We start from the raw sequence: 19,668 nt of genomic DNA, 5'->3' as shown, positions 1-19,668 counted from the left end.
CAGTCATTAAGCCACTCTTAAAAAAGAGCAATCTAGACAGGTCACTAATGAGCAATTATAGGCCCATATCAAATCTCCCATTTTTAAGTAAAATCATTGAAAAGGCTGTTTTTCAACAGCTTAGTGCTTTCTTGGCACTAAATAACTGTTTTGATGTCTTCCAGTCAGGTTTTCGACCACACCACAGCACTGAGACGGCTCTTGTTAAGGTCTTCAATGACATCCATTTAAACACTGACAGTGGCAGAATTTCTTAGTATTATTGGATGTCAGTGCTGCATTCGACACGGTCGACCACAACATATTACTAGACAGACTTGAAAACTGGGTTGGACTTTCTGGCACTTTGTATCTATAGGTAATCACACATCTGAGCTGACAAAAATGACATGTGGAGTTCCCCAAGGCTCCATTCTGAGGCCTCTTTTGTTTAACATTTACATGCTTCCACTGGCTCAGATTATGAAAAACAACAAAATATGTTACCAAAATTATGCAGATGACACACAGATTTACATAACCATTTCACCAGGGCACTATGATCCCATACGGGTGCTGAGTAACTGTATTGAGCAGGTCAATGATTGGATGTACCAGAATTTTCTTCAATTGAACAAAGATAAAACTGAAGTTATTGCTTTTGGAGCCAGGGAGGAACGATTGAAAGTCAGCGCTCGACTTCAATCTGTAATGTTAAGAACCACAAATCAAGCCAGAAATCTTGGTGTAGTCATGGAGTCAGACCTGAATCTGAGGAGCCATATTAAGACAATTACAAAGTCAGCCTACTATCACCTGAAGAATATATCACGGATTAAAGGACTTATGTCTCAGCAGGACCTGGAAAAACTTATCCATGCATTTATCTTTAGTCAACTCGACTACTGTAACAGTGTCTTTACAGGCTCCCTAAGAAATCCATCAGACAGCAGCAGCTGATTCAGAACGCTGCTGCTCGAGTCATCACTAAGACCAAAAAGGTGGATCACATCACTCCAGTTCTGAGGTCTTTACATTGGCTTCCTGTATGTCAAAGAATTGATTTTAAAATCCTGCTGTTAGTTTATAAAGCACTAAATGGTTTAGGGCCAAAATACATTTCTGATCTTCTGCTTTGTTACGAACCATCCGGACCTCTCAGGTCGTCTGGGGCAGGTTTGCTTTCTGTCCCCAGAGTTAAATCTAAACAAGGAGAAGCAGCGTTCAGTTATTATGCTCCATATATCTGGAACAAACTCCCAGATAACTGCAGGTCTGCTGAAACTGTCAGTTCTTTTAAATTGAGACTCAAGACTTTTCTTTTTACCACTGCTTTTAATTAAATATTTAAGATTTTTCTTTTTATCACTTTCTTTAATTAGTAGATTGATAACTTACTCTGCAATGTAACTTTTACTGTCCTGTTTTCTTTTTCTTTGTTTTTAGCTAATATTTACACGGTGTCCACCTGTAAACGCGCAGGTGGGTCTAGAGTATAACTGGATCAAAGTGGCCTGCGGACAGACATGTCCTGGTTTCTCTGTAGTGTCCGAGGGTTTTTGGAGTTTCAGTGGACCCAAAGATTGAATAACATAGTCTAACACATTTTTGGTTGGCGATGATGCGAGAGACAAGAACTGGTCTTGTAGCACTTTAAGTGGGCAACGGGGTGTGTGACCAAACACAAGCTGTGCAGGACTGAAACCTAATGATTCTTGTACAGCTTCACGAGCGGCAAACAATGCGAAGGGAACCCCTTCATCCCGATCTGTCTCATTCTCTTCACAACATTTCCGAAGCATGGACTTTATCGTCTGATGCCAATGTTTTAATGCACCCTGCGACTCAGGATGGTAAGCAGAAACAACATGCTGCACGTTCAGTGTTTTGAACACTTGTTTAAATAGGTTGGACTGGAAGTTTGTACCTCTGTCGGACTGTATTACCCGCGGTAAACCAAATGTAGAAAAGAACTTAGTTAGGGTTTTTACTATGACGCTAGCAGATGCGAAGTGGAATGGCTTCGGGAAAATGTGTAGAGGTGCACATAACTGTGTAGGTACTGATTTCCGCTCTTAGTAAGGGACCTACCCAGTCAATTAAAACATGATCAAAAGGCTCTTCCATCACTGGAATCGCCTCCCGAGCCCTTGCGTCCCTGAAGCTGACTTAAAGGAAGTGGAGATCCCCGACTTGAGTTCTCAGCCTGATGAGGTTGAGAGGTCCAGCCCCAGCTGACATTGGGCGCAAGGCGGGGTCCACCCTGGACAGGTCGCCAGTCCATCGCAGGGCCACACATAGACAAACAACCACTCACGCTCACACTCTCACTTGTTTAAAAGAGGTTATGAGCAAAATTATACTGATGAATATTTCACTGTGAAGGAATGCCTGTCAAGGGACCCTCCTGTTTACAGGTTAAAAGACTATGATGGCGAAATATTACAGGGGACATTTTATGAGCAAGAGATGCAAAAAGTTATTATATATAAAAACATTTTAAATAGAAAAGATTTTATCTAGAAAGAAAAGACAAGGCAGGGACATGGTGTTAGTCAAATGGGTCGTATGGCCAGTTAAATTTAACTCGTGGATTTTGGAAAAACAGGTCATTCAGCTACCTTAGCAGCTTACAAACACACGTATAAATGGATACAGAGGATTTTTTTCTCACCCTGCCCAGCAACTCGTCTGCATTATTTTACCCAAGCAATACAATAGCAAACTTTAGAACGAAACTATCCAAGCCTACACTTTAAATCAGCATACGAGGTGGATAGAAATACAATATCCAAAAACATGGAAATCGTTTTCATCAGAAGTCTAAAAATGTGTTGTGTTTGATAAAAAAATCCAACAAGAGGGTAGTTCTATCAGCGACACAGGGGTTCTATACAACAATGTCACAGATAATAGCTGAACTAAACACTTGTTTATCTGAAAATGACATGGGTCACATTGAGCTTGATTACAACAACATTACCAACAGAGTAAGCATATTACCAACAAGAGACGTAGAATTAATGTTTCAAGGAAAACTTGCACAAATGTTGGGATTTATCCCCAGAGCGGCTTTTAAAACTCACAAGGGAATTGCAACATTTAGATCTCAGCCGCGAACTAACACAGTGTTGACACAGATGCCGTATTTGGCACCACATCCTGCTGATGTTAACGTAGGGATGTATAATATTTTTGTTTATACCGATATTGTTGATCATCAAACGGTAGGGGATATTTACGTCCCTCTTTTAAGAATAGTACATATATCGGGGCCAAACAACCATATGATCACAAATACTTATGACAGACCACACTACCTGAGGCTCTGCAAAACACATTGATAGTATCGAGATTTCTCTCAAGACAGATCAGAATCAACATATCCCTTTTATGTACGGCAAAGTGATAATAAAGCTACACTTTCGACCCGTAAAATATCAGAATTAGACAAGGAGCAAACATGTACCATCCATATGCTCACAATGTGGACAAGTACGTTGCATATTCTATAGCCCAAGCAGGTGGTGATTTACCAGGATACAGCGGGCTCGGTGCTCAGTATGGTGCAGGGTTAGGGGGTATCTTTAGGGGATTGTTTAGATTAGCATTCCCCTTATTCAAGAAAGGATTTACATTTGCCCCTTAGACAGCCGCTAAGAACATAGCTACGGATGTTATTACTAATATCATGAACAGACATCAAGAGGGGTCGGGTACAGTGGCCGTGGACCCCCGACCAATAAAATGACCTCCTGGGAAAAGAGAGTGCTCCCCACCAAAGAGGCGTAGACAACAAATAAGAAGACTCATACCAAGACTAGAAAAAATAAACAAGCAAGGAGAAGCAAGTCGACTAAACGTCAGAAGACAAGAGACATTTTCTAAGAGAATATCGTTGGTACATAACCTGTCACAAGAGTGCGTCAAGTCGGAGCTAGACCTGTTTATGGTGCCGTTAACACAAACAAGTATTGGGAAATGCGTCTACGTCGAATTCCCTCCTCTAGCAGCGGTATCAGACTGCACCCCTTGAATTTTTCATTCCAGCTAGTACAGAGGACTACCTGGATCTAAACAATACGTTTCTGTACGGCTGGAGGACGCAATGAGGGACTAGTTAAAAGAATGGAGTACACACAATGCGGCCGTGTAGTGGAGCTAATATCCCCTTTACATTCTGACTTGTTTTTTCAAGACAAGTTAATGATAAATGGAGTAGACCTCAAGATAAAATTCATAAGATCTAAAAACGAATTTAGCTTAATGCGCAACACTGTAGACGACTTTCGGGTTAACATTATGTCAGCAAGCCTGTTTGTAAAGAAATTCAATTCAATTTTATTTATATAGCGCCAAATCACAACAACAGTTATCTCACAGCGCTTTTCATAAAGAGCAGGTCTAGACCGTACTCTGTGCTGATATTTACAGAAGCCCAACAGTTCCCACCAAGAGCAGCACTAGGAGACAGAGGCAAGGAAAAACTTCCTTTAAGAGGCAGAAACCTCGAGCAGAACCACGACTCAGGGTGGGCGGCCATCTGCCTCCACCAGTTGGGGTGAAGGAGAGAGAGAGAGAGAGAGAGGCGGGCAGGAGAGGAACAGAGAGAAAAAGAGAGGGATGGAAGGAGAGAGACAGGGGAGGGAGGCAGCCTACACAGTATACACACAGAGGTACAGACAGTAAAGGTCACCGTATCTCCGGCTGTTAAGCTAGCACACGCTAAGGCATTAACGCATGGCAACATTAAATATCCCATAGACTCGTGTTTGTAATCAAGAAAATGTATTCTTGGGAAAAATACCTACATTTATTGTAGTAGGATTTGTAGATCAAGAGGCACAGGTAGTTATGCGCGTAATCCATTTACATTTTTACGTTTTTATGTTTATATGTTGACGGCCAATAATATCCTTCAAAACCCTTTCAACCCAACTTTACCAGAGGGAATGCCATCAGGGAGTATCGTCAATTGTACTCAGCAAATGGAAAGTATCTTAAAAACAATGCTATGGCCATAACCCGCGACGAGTTTTCTAATGGATATAGTCTGTTCTGTTTGAACCTGAGCCCTGATGAAGGATGCGGAGACCATATATTGCGCATTAAAAATTTTTAGAAATCTGCTTCAACGCACAATAAATGCGGTTATTTACGCCACATATGATTCTATAATTGAGATATCATCAAGAAGACAGGTTCTCATTGACTTTTTCTAACTTTAACAAACGATAGTATGAATACAATAGAACTGTCAAAAGTACTTGATAAGGTAGTGAAGCAAGGCGTCTTTCTTGGAGTATTTGCTAGTGACCAGCTTCCTAAATCAGTTATTAAAAAGAGACCTGCCATGTTGGTGGTAAACACAGACCCCTCCCACCTGGGTGGACAACACTGGGTCGCTATCTATATCGACAAGCAGGGTGTGGGATCATTCTTTGACAGTTTTGGGAACTCTCCGGTATACTCACATTTTCCTGAATCCTTTTCTATCTTTCTCAACAGTAATTGTAAGTCCACGCAACATTCTGTTAGACAAGTGCAAGATGTGGATTCTGTAGTGTGCGGTCAGCATTGTGTGTTTTTTCTTTACCACATGGATAGAGGGTTATCTTATGACAATGTAATGACTAAATATAGTAATAAACGGTCATGCAATGATTTTATGGTGTGCAAATTTGTGAAAAAAAATACGACCCTCGGTTGTATGTGGTCAAAATAATTATGCAGAATGTAACCAGTGTGTCCAAGTATCAGATTCTTTTAAATGTGTATAATAATATTAGAAGTTGTGTGCCATTCATTATCAAAATGATTTATAAATTGAAACGTGTACGACAAGCTTTTTTGTTATTCTGGTGATATAAATAAAAACACTTTGAAATGATAAAGTTATGTCTCCATGTATTTATTTAAAACCGATAACGATATACAATTAAAAAGTTATCCAATCACTCAGTCGCATTTCAGGAGATAAAAAAGGGACTTGTTTCATGGTTTGCTAATCGATGCCCTCTGGTAACAAGAGGTGTAGATGGTGGACCAGTAATAAGAGGAGAAGATTCTCCAAAAGTCTCAATTTTTCTAAATTTTTCTTTTGACCTGTTGATTTGGTACAACTGATAAAGGTATATTCAATATAGCCAACGATTGCAGATATTTATTCCAACCTGTAGGTCTCTGGCTGTCAGACACGTTGTGAGAAGCAGTCGCTCCTCTTATCAAATCATACATGAGACCCTTTAATAACATTACCGTTAAACACGTTCAGTCCATGCAGATATGTTTTTTGAGGAGGACATTTTATCCAAAATATTCTGAGCTTTATTCCTGCTGTTCTTCAAAAAAAAAAGTCTCTTCCTGCTTGATTCTTCTGCTCTGAAGACTGAAAATCCTCAGCGACCGGCATTGACAAAGTTAGTGTGTTCTGGTCTTTTTCTCCTTGTTTTACCATGGTGAGAAATCTCTGCAATGCGATGGAATATTTTTTTGCTTTTTCATGAAGATCTTCAGTCTTTTGATCCAGAATGTCTTTTAGAGTACGATCCAGGTCATTTTCAACATTTTCTCGAATTGACTCGTGTGCCGGAGGTCTTCTTAAAATATCAAGCTGTTGTTTAGGTACCAGAAACATTTTTTGTGCATACTCCATAGTCATCTAAGCTTGTCCAATAAGACTCGTTATAAAAAGGCACAGCAATACACAGGAGGGAGAGAAGAAAACCGCCAGACTGTTTAAGCATCTTCTTTTTTCTTTGAAAGGCAAACCTTTTTATTGGCGAGCTGCCTAATCCCCGCCTTCTTTTTTTAATTTTTGATACTGTGTCTTATTTAAAGGAATTTTACCTTTTAAAACATTGTAAGCTATTTCGCATAACGCTACCAAAAGGTCTGGTGATGCAAATTTAATAATATTCACTCTCCGAGATGGAGATGCTCCGTGCATAGTTTGCAGTAAAGACATGTTACGTGTGATGTGGGGACAGAGAGGACCCAAATGCAACGAGGTGGCTGATGAGGTACAGGTGCGGTTCGTTGGCTGGGTCAGCCGGGCTGCCACCACAACAGTTATGTTACCATGTTGGTGTTATTTGTTGTTGAAAAGAATCTAAATAAGTTAATTTTGCAGTGTTTTAATTTTCAGCAAGGACCCCTGACCTTTATTCATTTTATGTTGTAACCAATGCTCTGTTCCCAACACTTTCTGACACTTCCTTTAGAAATGATAAATAAATGTCATCCTATACTCGATTCATTTTCCAGCTCGAATTTAATGTTAAATAACTAAATTTCCCAGCTTCTGAGCAGAAGATTGTTTTAGGGTTAATCAAAGCTATCGTCATGGAACCAGAGCTCCCCCAAGTGGACAAAATAAGTATTACATGCCATCGTCTGAAATGCCGTTAATGTATAAATGTCGCTCTGTATTTACTTGTCCATAATCTGATGCCATACATGTAACTGCCAATATATCCAGAAAGCTAGTTAAATTCTTCTCCTCTGATGTTATTCATTCTGAAATGCTAACCTTTTAAGGTCTAACTGCTGACAATTGTTTTCCTTTTATCGAGTGCTTAAACTAAGAATGGTATAACCATTTGGCAATTAAGGTTTGATTGTGGGAAGATATTTGATTAAAATATGCACAAATAGATTTTCAATTAGACATATTTAAAGTTAAGAAGACAGTCTCTCTGGCAAACCAAAGACAAGCCCTGCCTCATGGGAACAAAGGACTGCCCCTGGTTTTGTTTTGTCAAAAGTTATCAGTCCGTTAAGTTACACTAGTTTTAATTCAAGAACGACCAAGTTCTTCTTAAGCTTTATCCGTTGAGCTAACTTCCATTGATCCCCCAGCCACGTGGGCCCGCCAGCAGTAACAAAGGATGACCAAACCTCTGACCCGAGTCAAGGTTGTAAAGGCCCCCACTGCAAGTTTCTTCAATAAGCTGGCAAAAGACGGACCTCCGGAGCAATTCCCTGGCAGAGAAAGCGACCGGCCGAGGCCTTTAAGCTGTCCTAACCGAGAACGCACGGATCTCTGCCAGAGGGAGGCCGTTCACCAGCAACCCGGCTGGGAGAAGCGACACGCAGTAAGACCAAAACCCTGCGTTCTGCGGTCAGTGATCTCCAATAGTTTGTCAGTCCATTATCTTTAGTCCTTAAACTCCTAGACAAATTTAATCGAGTTAGTATCATCTAACTACTTTCATTAGTTCTCTTCTGCCGTATGAGTCAAATTCTCCCCACAATAGAACCGACATTCTCATTGTTTAGCCATTGTTTATTTCTTGGATGTATATTTTAACCGCATTTTTATATCCACCTTAATTAGTTAATAAATTTCACTGTAACCAAAGGAATTGTGTGTGTATTGCCTGTCTCTAAGTCCCTGCCACGAGAATTTACCCCTTCGATATGAGATTGACTGATTGATTTAAGATAATTGAGCGATTATTAACTAACTGATCACTAGTGAATAATTGTATAATTATTAAAACACTACCCAGAGGTCCGGAGACTCTGGGTAGTGGGTAGACTAATTAAAACTCCGGTGGTGCCCCGAAACGAGAGATTTATGGATTAATATTTTCTGAATATTAAAATTCATAATTGGGTATTAATTCTCATAAATTTATTAAAACATAGTAGTCATGCTACAGTTCTCACTGTTCTGGAACCTACTGTCAGTTGGCAATATGGCTAAATGTTAGTAATTAGTTGGTAATAATTTGCATAACTAAGTGTTACTTCAGTTCATTCAGTTAATAGTATTTGTTATCCAGGGCGGACTGGCACAAGAATTCAGGCCGGGAATTTGACTCGACCCCAGGCCACCTTCTTCACACAAACCACCAAAACGGTCATTTTTGTGGACTAACATTTTTTTATACAGTCTATGGCAGGGGTTTTCAGTCACATCTTTAGTTTACTTGGTAAATTTCGCCCAATTCCTGGATGGCTATAAGATCACGATTATATGATCTGATCCCATAGAACCTCAACATTGAGCCATAATAGCCTGATATTGCTGTTTGATGTAACTTCCGACTGCACCAAATAGTTTTAAAAAAGGTCTGTCCTAAGGCATTTATTAGTTTCTGACTCTGATGGGGGCAAACTGTTCCCCTAAACTACTGTATCTCTGAACTCTCATACATGTAGGCTATTCTATGTGATCTCGTTTTGAGAATTACTTTGATTACTTAAAATAAGTAATGTAATATTGTTTCATTTCCATTCACTGAGCCTCCCCTGAAACTGCTTGGAGCCCCCATAGGGAGGCCTGCCTCACACTTTGAAAACCCCTGGTCTATGGGACAAACCCTATTTATACCAAAGCAGGTCTAGTCTTTACCATGTTCATCTACTGACTTTTGGGACTGACCATTAAAGTAGCGTGAACACTGAGTTTTTGAGACCAGGGCGGAGCTTCATCACGGTGCCCACCTGCTACCAAGTCATTTAATACCACGTTTACTCGACCCCGGACTCACTGAGTCCATCTGCGTCGCAGCTGTCGGAGCGGATCGCAGCCATTCTAGTCTGTGGTCACCCCAGAAGCGCTGCAGTGCGTCCCAGAAGTGTCTCTCACTCCGCTCCAGAGAGAAGCAACTAGTGTGTTTTTGCGCGGCTTCCGTCAAGCAGATGCACTGGGCAGGAAGTCAGACATAAAACAGCGAGAATCTGGTCGATTTTCAAAATAAAATACGGTTTCATTTGATAAGAAGAGGTGAAGCTGCCAAACGGCTGTTGGAGCGGAGTCTCAAGTTTGCTAGATGATTAATTGCAGGCCACTGGGATTTGGCCCGATTGTCCTGATGGCCAGACAACCACTGTTATTATTATTATTACACAGGCATCTGTAAAGGCTTTTTAAATGTTCTGGAAATGTTTGGACATTTGAAAATGTTTTGAAAATGCTTTATGTACTGTTATTACAAAATATTTAATATGATAGAAGATGACTTTTGGTTTTAACACTTAAAGACGTGATGTAAAGTCTGACACACAGCAGTTTGTGGCCTCACCAGGATCCTTCCACCTAAGACTAACAGGAAGTCAACCTCCTGCCAGCAGAGACCACAGGGTGATGATTGTCGGTTATGATGAAATCAGCTCTAGAAAAGGTGTGAAATGTATTAACATGTAATAAATTCGATGTTTTAAGAATGTAATAAGGATGATCCCTCCCCCCTCACTCTCTCTCTCTCTCTCTCTCTCTCTCTCTCTCTCTCTCTCCTTCACCCCAACCGGTGGAGGCAGATGGTCGCCCACCCTGAGTCATGGTTCTGCTCGAGGTTTCTGCCTCTTAAAGGAAGTTTTTCCTTGCCTCTGTCTCCTAGTGCTGCTCTTGGTGGGAACTGTTGGGCTTCTGTAAATATCACAGAGTACGGTCTAGACCTGCTCTTTTATGAAAAGTGCTGTGAGATAACTGTTGTTGTGATTTGGCGCTATATAAATAAAATTTAATTGAATTGAAAATAAATAATTGATAAATGATTGAGGATGCTAAACTACCAGCAGTTTTTAATAACATATGTACAGTATCTCCAGACCGTTCTCATCTCAGGACATCCAATACCAACGCTTTCAGAAAAAGTGACAAAGCGTAGTTGTTTGACGCTAAAGGTACCTTCAGCGTCTCTATGAGGCGCTCCCAGATGTGCTCCCAGGTACGGTTAGCCTCCTTTGTGTTGCTGCGACGTAGCAAACGGTGGCGTTTCATACGGTTACCTTTAGCGTCAAATAATTAGGCTTTGTCACGCCGTCTGAAAGCATCAGTTATGATGCAATGAGATGAGAACGCGTTGGTATCTCACAAAAGTATTTACACCCCTCACATTTGTATTTCAGTGTAAACAGCGTAAAGTAGCGAGCCTGCAGCTTGTATAATACTCCAGGTACATCTGTCACCGCACTCCGCCATGGAGGATCGGATCAACAGCATTGTTGATCGTACACCCATGCAGTTGCGACCAGCAACCGGAAGTAGACCTGAGAAACTCACTTTCTACAGGCAGATATTCAATACAGATTCAATTTAGGCTTTCACCAACCCACAAAAGATGCATGCAAGTACTGTGAGTGGTACCAGCGTTTAAATACCAGGACAAACAAATACAATGGCCACCAAAACAGACAGACACAGGCCTGAGAACATAAAGGACAAGCTAAGAGACACCAAGAAGAGTCCTCATTCAAAGCTTGAACCAGCGCTGAACACTCGGTGGAGGGATGTGAGCAGGAAGTTGAGCACCTACAACCTGACAGTCTTTTAATTATTATTAATTAGGCAGCAAAGGGGCAAACTGCTACATGGGGCATGAAGGGGAAGGGCGTCGAGGCTCGTCAGAGACCAGCACATGCACGTTCAAGTATTTGTCCTCTCTTTCAGACACTGAGCATGTGCTGCTGTATTCTGACTCATGTGGAGGTCAGAACAGAAATGCTGGTTTTAGTGCCCTGTGCCTTCATGCAGTCAACAATCTGCCCACAAACTCATGGAGTCTGGCCACAGATGGAATGTGACAGTGTCCATGCAGCTCTTCAGACAGCCAGGAAGAATGTGCCTGTGCTACACTCTAGTAAGGATGGCAAGGAAGACCATGCCATACAAGCTGATTGAGCTGAGTCACAGTGACTTTCTGGATTTCAAGTCCTTTTCATTCCACGTGGTCCCAAACTAAACCAAAGATGCAGAGGGGGAAAATCAAGTGGCTGCGCTACACAAAAGAGGATCCAGAAGGTGTTCAGATCAAATATGAACTGTCTGACCGTTTAAAATGCTTGAAGTTGGAAAACAGGAGACCAGAGGACATCATGGACAGGAACCTGGGAAGTTATTCAGAAGTTATTCAGATCACTGCTGTGAGAAAAAGACTTACACTGTACTCAAGTGGCAGCATCCCAACGTCCTGTTTGGACTTCTATCAGGCTTTACAGGTCAGCCAGTCAGAGTAGGCTACCATCTCATCCACAAATCCATCTGAAACGTTCTTTATGAAATACACTGTTTGTTGTGATGTCCTCAGTGTTCTCACTGTTCTGGAGCCTACTGTCAGTTGGTAATATGGCTAAAGGTTATTAATTAGTTGGTAATAATTTGCATAACTTATTGTTACTTCAGTTTCATTCAGTTAATAGTATTTGTTATCCATTTTTTTATTACATAGGCATCTTTAAAGGCTGAATCTGGGCTAAATGTTCTGCAAATGTTTGGACATTTGAAAATGTTTTGGAAATGCTTTAAATATACATGTATATTTAGAATGACAGAAGATGACTTTTGGTTTTAACACTTAAAGATGTGGTGTAAAGTCTGACACATCGCAGTTTGTGGCCTAACCACAGGAGCCTTCTGCTGAAGACTAACAGGAAGTCAGCTTCCTGCCAGCAGAGACCACAGGGTGATGATTGTTGGTTATGATGAAATCAGCTCTATAAAATGTGTGAAATGTATTAACAAGTGATACATTTGATGTTATAAGAATGTAATAATAATAAGCAGCACGGTGGTGCAGTGGTTAGTACTGTTGCCTCACAGCAAGAAGGTTGTGGGTTCAAACCCTGGTTGCCCCATCCTTTCTGTGTGGAGTTTGTTAAGGGATAGGACAGAACGGACCCAAATCCAAGGGCTGGAAAACAGAGATCGCTTCAGGAATTTGAGAGAGGTCAACCCCAGGTTGGGAGCAACGACGATCAAGCCGCAATGGAGTGGAGAACCGGTGTAGATATACAGGCAAGGATGAGGCTGATCACGGGCAGGTGTGGCAGGCAGAGGAGGTGGCTGACAAGGTGCAGGTGCGGGTCGTTGGCTGGGCTGCTGAGGAGCAGAGGGAGAGAGAGAGCACAGGCAGGGGAGGAAACACAGGGAGGCAGGAACAAAACAGTGGGAGAAATAAAACGAGAAAAGCAGCAGTTTAGATTTTCTCCCCTCTCTCTGTGTGAAAACATGCAGGCTAGGTTAATTGTCCTTAAGTGTGAATTTGAGTGTGTGGCCCTGCGATGGACTGGCGACCTGTCCAGGGTGTACTCCGCCTTTCGCCCGATGTCAGCTGGGATTGGCTCCAGCCCCTCCGCGATAAGCGGGTGATAAGCGGATGGGTAATAATAATAAAAATAATAATACATTTAATTTGTAATGCACTTTATATTTAAGCAAATCCCAAAGTGCTACAAGATAAAACAGGTAGTGCAAAAAAAAAAAACACATAAAGAGCATGAAAATAAAACAAAACAATGAAACAAAGGAAAGGGGCAAGAGTTCAATCAAAAGCTCTCCTTAAAAGGTGGGTTTTAAGGCCACGTTTGAAAGCATCCATAGTCTGTTGTGTCCTCAGGTGGTCAGGGAGAGAGTTCCACAGACTGGGAGCAGCTGGGCAGAATGTCCGATCTCCCGTTGTACGGAGCTTGGTCCTGGGAGGTTTCAGGAGATACGCTGAGGCAGATCGGAGGGTACGTGTGGAGGTCTGTGGGGTGAGGAGTTCAGTGAGGTGGGGGGGCTTCACCATGGGCACTGGTGGGTAAGGAGGGAGACCTTGTACTCAATCCTGAGTGGGACAGGAAGCCAGCGGAGTGATTTGAGAATGGGGGTGATGTGGTCGTGTATGCGCACCTTCAACGGGATCCTTGCAGCGCTGTTCTGGATGTGCTGCAGCTTCTGAAGGCTTTTCTCAGGGATCCCGGTGAGGAGCGCATTGCAGTAGTCCAGCCTGGAGGAGACAAAAGCGTGGACAAGCTTTTCGACATCTGTAAGAGTGAGTGTGGGACGGAGTTTGGCAATGTTCCTGAGGTGGAAGAAGGAGGTCTTGCAGAGATGTTTGATGTGAGCCTCAAAGGTCAGATGAGAGATGCTGGTTAATAAGAATGATAAATGATTGAGGATGCTAAACTACCAGCAGTTTTTAATAACATATGTACAGTATCTCCAGACTGTTCTCATCTCAGGGTGTCCAATACCAACGCTTTCAGAAAAAGTGACAAAGCGTAGTAGTTTGACGCTAAAGGTACCTTCAGCGTCTCTATGAGGCGCTCCCAGATGTGCTCCCAGGTACGGTTAGCCTCCTTTGTGTTGCTGCGACGTAGCAAACGGTGGCGTTTCATACGGGTACCTTTAGCGTCAAATAATTAGGCTTTGTCACGCCGTCTGAAAGCATCAGACGTACTGAGATGAGAACGCGTTGGTATCTCACAAAAGTATTTACACCCCTCACATTTTTCTTTCACATCTTCTCATGTGACACCAGTGAAGAACTTTGCTACAGTGTAAAGCGTGAGCGTGCAGCTTGTATAATAGTGTAAAGTAGTGAGCGTGCAGCTTGTAGAACAGTGTAAAGTAGTGAGCGTGCAGCTTGTAGAACAGTGTAAAGTAGTGAGCGTGCAGCTTGTAGAACAGTGTAAAGTAGTGAGCGTGCAGCTTGTATAATAGTGTAAAGTAGTGAGCGTGCAGCTTGTATAACAGTGTAAAGTAGTGAGCGTGCAGCTTGTATAACAGTGTAAAGTAGTGAGCGTGCAGCTTGTATAACAGCGTAAAGTAGTGAGCGTGCAGCTTGTATAACAGTGTAAAGTAGTGAGCGTGCAGCTTGTCGAACAGCGTAAACTAGTGAGCGTGTAGCTTGTATAACAGCGTAAAGTAGTGAGCGTGATGTTTGTATAACAGCGTAAAGTAGTGAGCGTGATGTTTGTATAACAGCGTAAAGTAGTGAGCGTGCAGCTTGTATAACAGCGTAAAGTAGTGAGCGTGATGTTTGTATAACAGCGTAAAGTAGTGAGCGTGCAGCTTGTATAACAGTGTAAAGTAGTGAGCTTGTATAACAGTGTAAAGTAGCGAGCGTACAGCTTGTATAACAGCGTAAAGTAGTGAGCGTACAGCTTGTATAACAGTGTAAAGTAGTGAGCGTACAGCTTGTATAACAGTGTAAAGTAGTGAGCTTGTATAACAGTGTAAAGTAGTGAGCGTGCAGCTTGTGTAACAGTGTAAAGTAGCGAGCGTACAGCTTGTATAACAGCGTAAAGTAGTGAGCGTACTGCTTGTATAACAGTGTAAAGTAGTGAGCGTACAGCTTGTATAACAGCGTAAAGTAGTGAGCGTGCAGCTTGTAGAACAGCGTAAAGTAGTGAGCGAGCAGCTTGTATAACAGTGTAAAGTAGTGAGCGTGATGTTTGTATAACAGCGTAAAGTAGTGAGCGTGCAACTTGTATAACAGTGGAAAGTAGTGAGCGTGATGTTTGTATAACAGCGTAAAGTAGTGAGCGTGCAGCTTGTATAACAGCGTAAAGTAGTGAGCGTGCAGCTTGTATAACAGCGTAAAGTAGTGAGCGTGCAGCTTGTATAACAGCGTAAAGTAGTGAGCGTGATGTTTGTATAACAGTGTAAAGTAGTGAGCGTGATGTTTGTATAACAGTGTAAAGTAGTGAGCGTGCAGCTTGTATAACAGTGTAAAGTAGTGAGCGTGCAGCTTGTATAACAGTGTAAAGTAGTGAGCGTGCAGTCGGGTATTACTTCATTTATAATTATCTGGTTTAAGTAGTTTTATGTGATTGACCTTGCTTTAATGTAAAAGGTTTGATCCTAGTATGAGAAGTTTGATGATATTAAAACATGAAAAAGTTTTTTACCTTAAAGAGGTCATATTCTGCTCATTTTCAGGTTCATCATTTTATTTAGGGGTTGTACCAGAACAGCTTTACATGGTTTATTTTCAAAAAAAGATTTGTCAGCTCCTCTTTTCACCCTGTGTGCATGCAATGCATTTACAGAAACAGGTGGGAGGATTTATATTCTGTGTTCATGTGTACTATATTTGGTGTGATATGGATAACAGACCACTTACAGGTGACTGATCATGGCTCATCTGCATGGACATTAGAGATCAACCAATCAGCAAACATGGATCAAGAGATATTCTGTCACATCCTGTCTGTGTCTGTATATAAGTTGCAGCTCTTGGTATTTTGAAAAAGGAGGTTGATGCTGTTTTGCTCTGTTCTTTTCTTTTTTGCTGATTGTACTTTAATAAAAGACACTTTGAGTAAAGATTATTTACTAAAGATTATTTTTCCTCTCCTCCTCCTGCTGCAAGGTAAGGTTCTTCCACGCTGCCACACACTGAGCCGAGGGCCACACTGGTCTTATTCTCTACATCTGGAGTTTAGGAACTCGTCCCAGGTCACTATAAAGGTTCTTTGTTTTAAAGAGAGGGTGTTGTGTATAATTCAGTTTCCTAATGTTTAACTATACTGCAAAGATGAGCATCATAAAGTTAGCACATAAAAAGTATTTGATAGAATTGGACAGGAAATGAGTTTAACTGCGTTTTACTCGGACAGAAAATATAACAAGAGAAATCATCTAAAGATTATTCTTCATTTTATTTCTTCATCTCATAAGATAATATTACTTGAAGTAAAATTGCTGAACACATTGCTAAAGTCACCTTATAAACGTATGTTGCTGTGTAGCTGCTGAAACTCATTGCTTCATCACCATGATAATAATGTTGTGGACTCATGATGTTTTGTAAGTAAGGGATGTATTTTTACTTTAACTCTTACTCTTCACTCTGACAGGAAGTATATCTTGACAGTCAGTTTATATCAAAGTTTATTCCTTGAGTGTATTTGCTTATATGCTTGTTAAATCAAAGTGTTGCTTTAGTGTATTTGATGAAAATTATTTTGAAATGTTCTGGAAATTTTTGGAAATTTGAAAATGTTTTGAAATGCTTTATGTACTATTATTACAAAATATTTAGAATTACAGAAGACGATTTTTGGTTTCAACACTTAAAGACTAACCACACTAACCACAGGAGCCTTCCACTGAAGACTAAGAGGAAGTCCGCAAACTGCCAGCAGAGATAGTGTTTGTTGGTTATGATGAAATCAGCTCTGTAAAATGTATGAACAAGTGATGAACGTAATATATACATAAATAATAAGGGTTTGCGGTGCACAAGCTCTGGCATTATTTCCAAGGAGGTATAAAAAGGTCTTAAAAAGTCTTAAATTTAACTTTGAGAATCCTGGGGGTACCCTGATCAGGATACAGAAAGTGTATCACTGGTATTAATTGGTTTATAATTATTTAGTTTAAGTAGTTTGATGTGATTGACCTGCTTTAGTTTGTACAAAGTTTGATGATATTATGAAATTTAAAAAGTATTTTATCTTAATTAATTAGGGCCCGAGTATGAAACAAGCTCAACAACTCACTAAACTTTGCACAAAATTCATGTGTCATATGGTTTTGATGCATGGACGTGGCAAAATGGCTCACTAGCGCACCCTAAAAAGCAGCCCCCGGACCAAGTTTCACCAGAATGTCCAAAATGTTTGTGACAGATATATCAATCCCCGCTAAGTGAAGCTGTGTGAAGCTGTATAATCCCAGTTACATTAGCGATCCTTAGAGGAAGACATTGGGTTGTCTTGCTAGTTGTTAGCCGGCAGGTCCGTTCAGTCTTTTGCTGTGTCGTGTTCGGATCGTACAGATGAGAGGGTCTGGCCCTTCGTCTGTTCTCCTCAGAGTTAGCAGCTTGGCTAACTCAGCTGGTGGCAGGGATCTATAGCAGGACTTTATGTTCTGCTCCAAGCGGGCCACGCTGGGAGGCCGCTGCGCCGTCAGGTTGGCGGCTTCAGCCGTCACATCCAGAAGAGAAGCGAAGACACCGACGCTGCGTTGGAGTTTTTATTAATGAGGTGACATCATAGGTCACCGGTCAACAGCCAATCGTAGCTGAGAGCTGAGTTCAGGAATCTGAGTTCATCTACGAAAAGATAAAAGTTCTGTTATGATCACAAATGAACAGCTTCCTCTGTGAGGTCCCTGTGATCCCAACAATATGCAACAAGTGTTTGTTCCAGAACAAACACCAACAAGGAAGAGTGCACAGTCTGTCCCCTGTCAAGTGGATTAATCATCATGTAAACCTCCTGATCCAAACTCAGAGGGCAGAGGGGTGTTCAACAAGTGCTGGGGCATCGACAGGGCTGGACTGGGACAAACGATCGGCCCTGGGATGTTGGTCCAGGCGGCCCGCTAAAATCGGTCGGACACCCCTCACCAACACACCATCCTTCCATTTAAGGATGTGATGAAACACTTAGCCCATGAGTCGTAACATTGTGCAAGATTGGGGCCATGACAACAAGACAAGAATATATTTTAATAAGCCGACTATTTAGGGAAGAAAAGGTCCTCCCCCTGAAGATTTTGAGCATTAAACACTTCATTTCCTGTATTCTGGAGACATGTTCTGCCCAAGGGAAGCACAAACTTCAGGTGACAATGAGCATTAACATTAAACATTAAGTTACTGAAACAGCTGGACGATGTTCTGTGGCTGCAGTAACGACCTCACATCAGCACGCACAGATATTTGTTCTTCTTTTCTTATTTTATTAAATAAAAGTTAAACGTAACAAATGTCGAGGAATGATGAAAGACAGCAGTTTGTGATTTGATATGATTGTGGGTAAACTATAGGGACACTGTGTTTGTGTGAACTTCACCTCACAGCTTTTGTGATTTGACTGAACAATGTTGGGTAGATATTAAAAACCTGCTCCCTTTAATAACCTGATCTCTCAAACAACAGGTTTCACTCTGAAGAATGGAAGGTCTCTACATTAACAGCAGCTCACAGGACCAAAGTTACAGCAGCACCACCTCCAACTACCAGGATTACAAGAAGTTTTATGAGTATCATGAAAAACTTTATTTCATCAGAGATGTGGTGATATACATAGTCATTGCTCTCGGCCTTCCTCTGACCCTGGTGGCCATCTATGCTCTTTATTCTATGGTATGTACATTCTGACTGAGAGTTATTTATTTCCTGTCTGTGTGGTGTGTCTGTCCTGCAGTCTGTCTGTCTGTAAAGGATCTGGATCTGGTTTGGGGGCTAGGACAAAGGCTTGGAATGATCTATAACCTGACAGGAATAATTGACTCCAGAATTCAAATGTCCATGAAGCTGATTGGACCCTAAACACATGCAGTTTCCATGTGTGGCTCCATTCCAGCCTTCTCTTAAACTGTTGAGGTTAATGACTCTATCAAGTTCTTTGCCTCCAGTTCTTATTTGTGCGATCCTCCCTGAAATGCTGATTCAAGGAGGAGAGAGGCTCACCTTGCAAACACAAACATGAGCCTCAAACTGCGACTCCAGTCTGGTGCGTCTGTCTGATAAATCCAGCGCATGTGTTTGAGCCAGAACTCTTCATATCTGTGGCTGAAAAACTGCTGCAGAAGCTGCAGGAAATCTGGCCCTTAGTCTTGTTCCTGCACTGATTGGCCAGTGGGTCATATCTGAGATTTCTGTTGGATGAAAAAGTCAGAAATGGCTCTGACTGCAGCTGCTGGGCAGAGCAAGATGACAGATTTGGGAGGAGGTGGACTTCACAACATGTTTCCAACTGCTTGTTGACTTTTACCAATGTTTTCCTGCAGGTGAGAAGAGATCATGTTGCTCCCATCTACCTCATCAACCTTCTCATTACTGACATCCTTCAGTTCTGCTGCATGATCGTTTGGGTGACACCAAATGTGGATAGGATGACATATTTCATCTTCATATTTATTTACGTCTCTGCTCTGTTTGCAAGTATTTACTTCATGGTCTGCATCTCCCTGGAAAGGCATCTATCTGTCTATCCAGTATGTGTGGAGCTCCTTCTGTG

General features: G+C 41.6%; 1 protein-coding gene across 1 annotated transcript in view; it reads right to left on the bottom strand.

Annotated features, from left to right (window-relative positions):
• Nucleotides 1-9,522, bottom strand: part of LOC123980742 (E3 ubiquitin-protein ligase UBR2-like) — a 32,210-nt gene extending 22,688 nt beyond the window's left edge. Inside the window, exon 1 of the mRNA XM_046065272.1 lies at nucleotides 9,464-9,522. Coding sequence (XP_045921228.1) covers nucleotides 9,464-9,522 — 59 coding nt within the window. The remainder of the gene's footprint in view (nucleotides 1-9,463) is intronic.
• Between the last annotated feature and the right edge of the window lie 10,146 nt (nucleotides 9,523-19,668).

Source organism: Micropterus dolomieu, linkage group LG12 (assembly GCF_021292245.1).
Source record: "Micropterus dolomieu isolate WLL.071019.BEF.003 ecotype Adirondacks linkage group LG12, ASM2129224v1, whole genome shotgun sequence".
Taxonomy (NCBI): domain Eukaryota; kingdom Metazoa; phylum Chordata; class Actinopteri; order Centrarchiformes; family Centrarchidae; genus Micropterus; species Micropterus dolomieu.
Note: the sequence above shows the minus strand (reverse complement) of the source record. Positions and strands in the feature narration are given on the sequence as shown.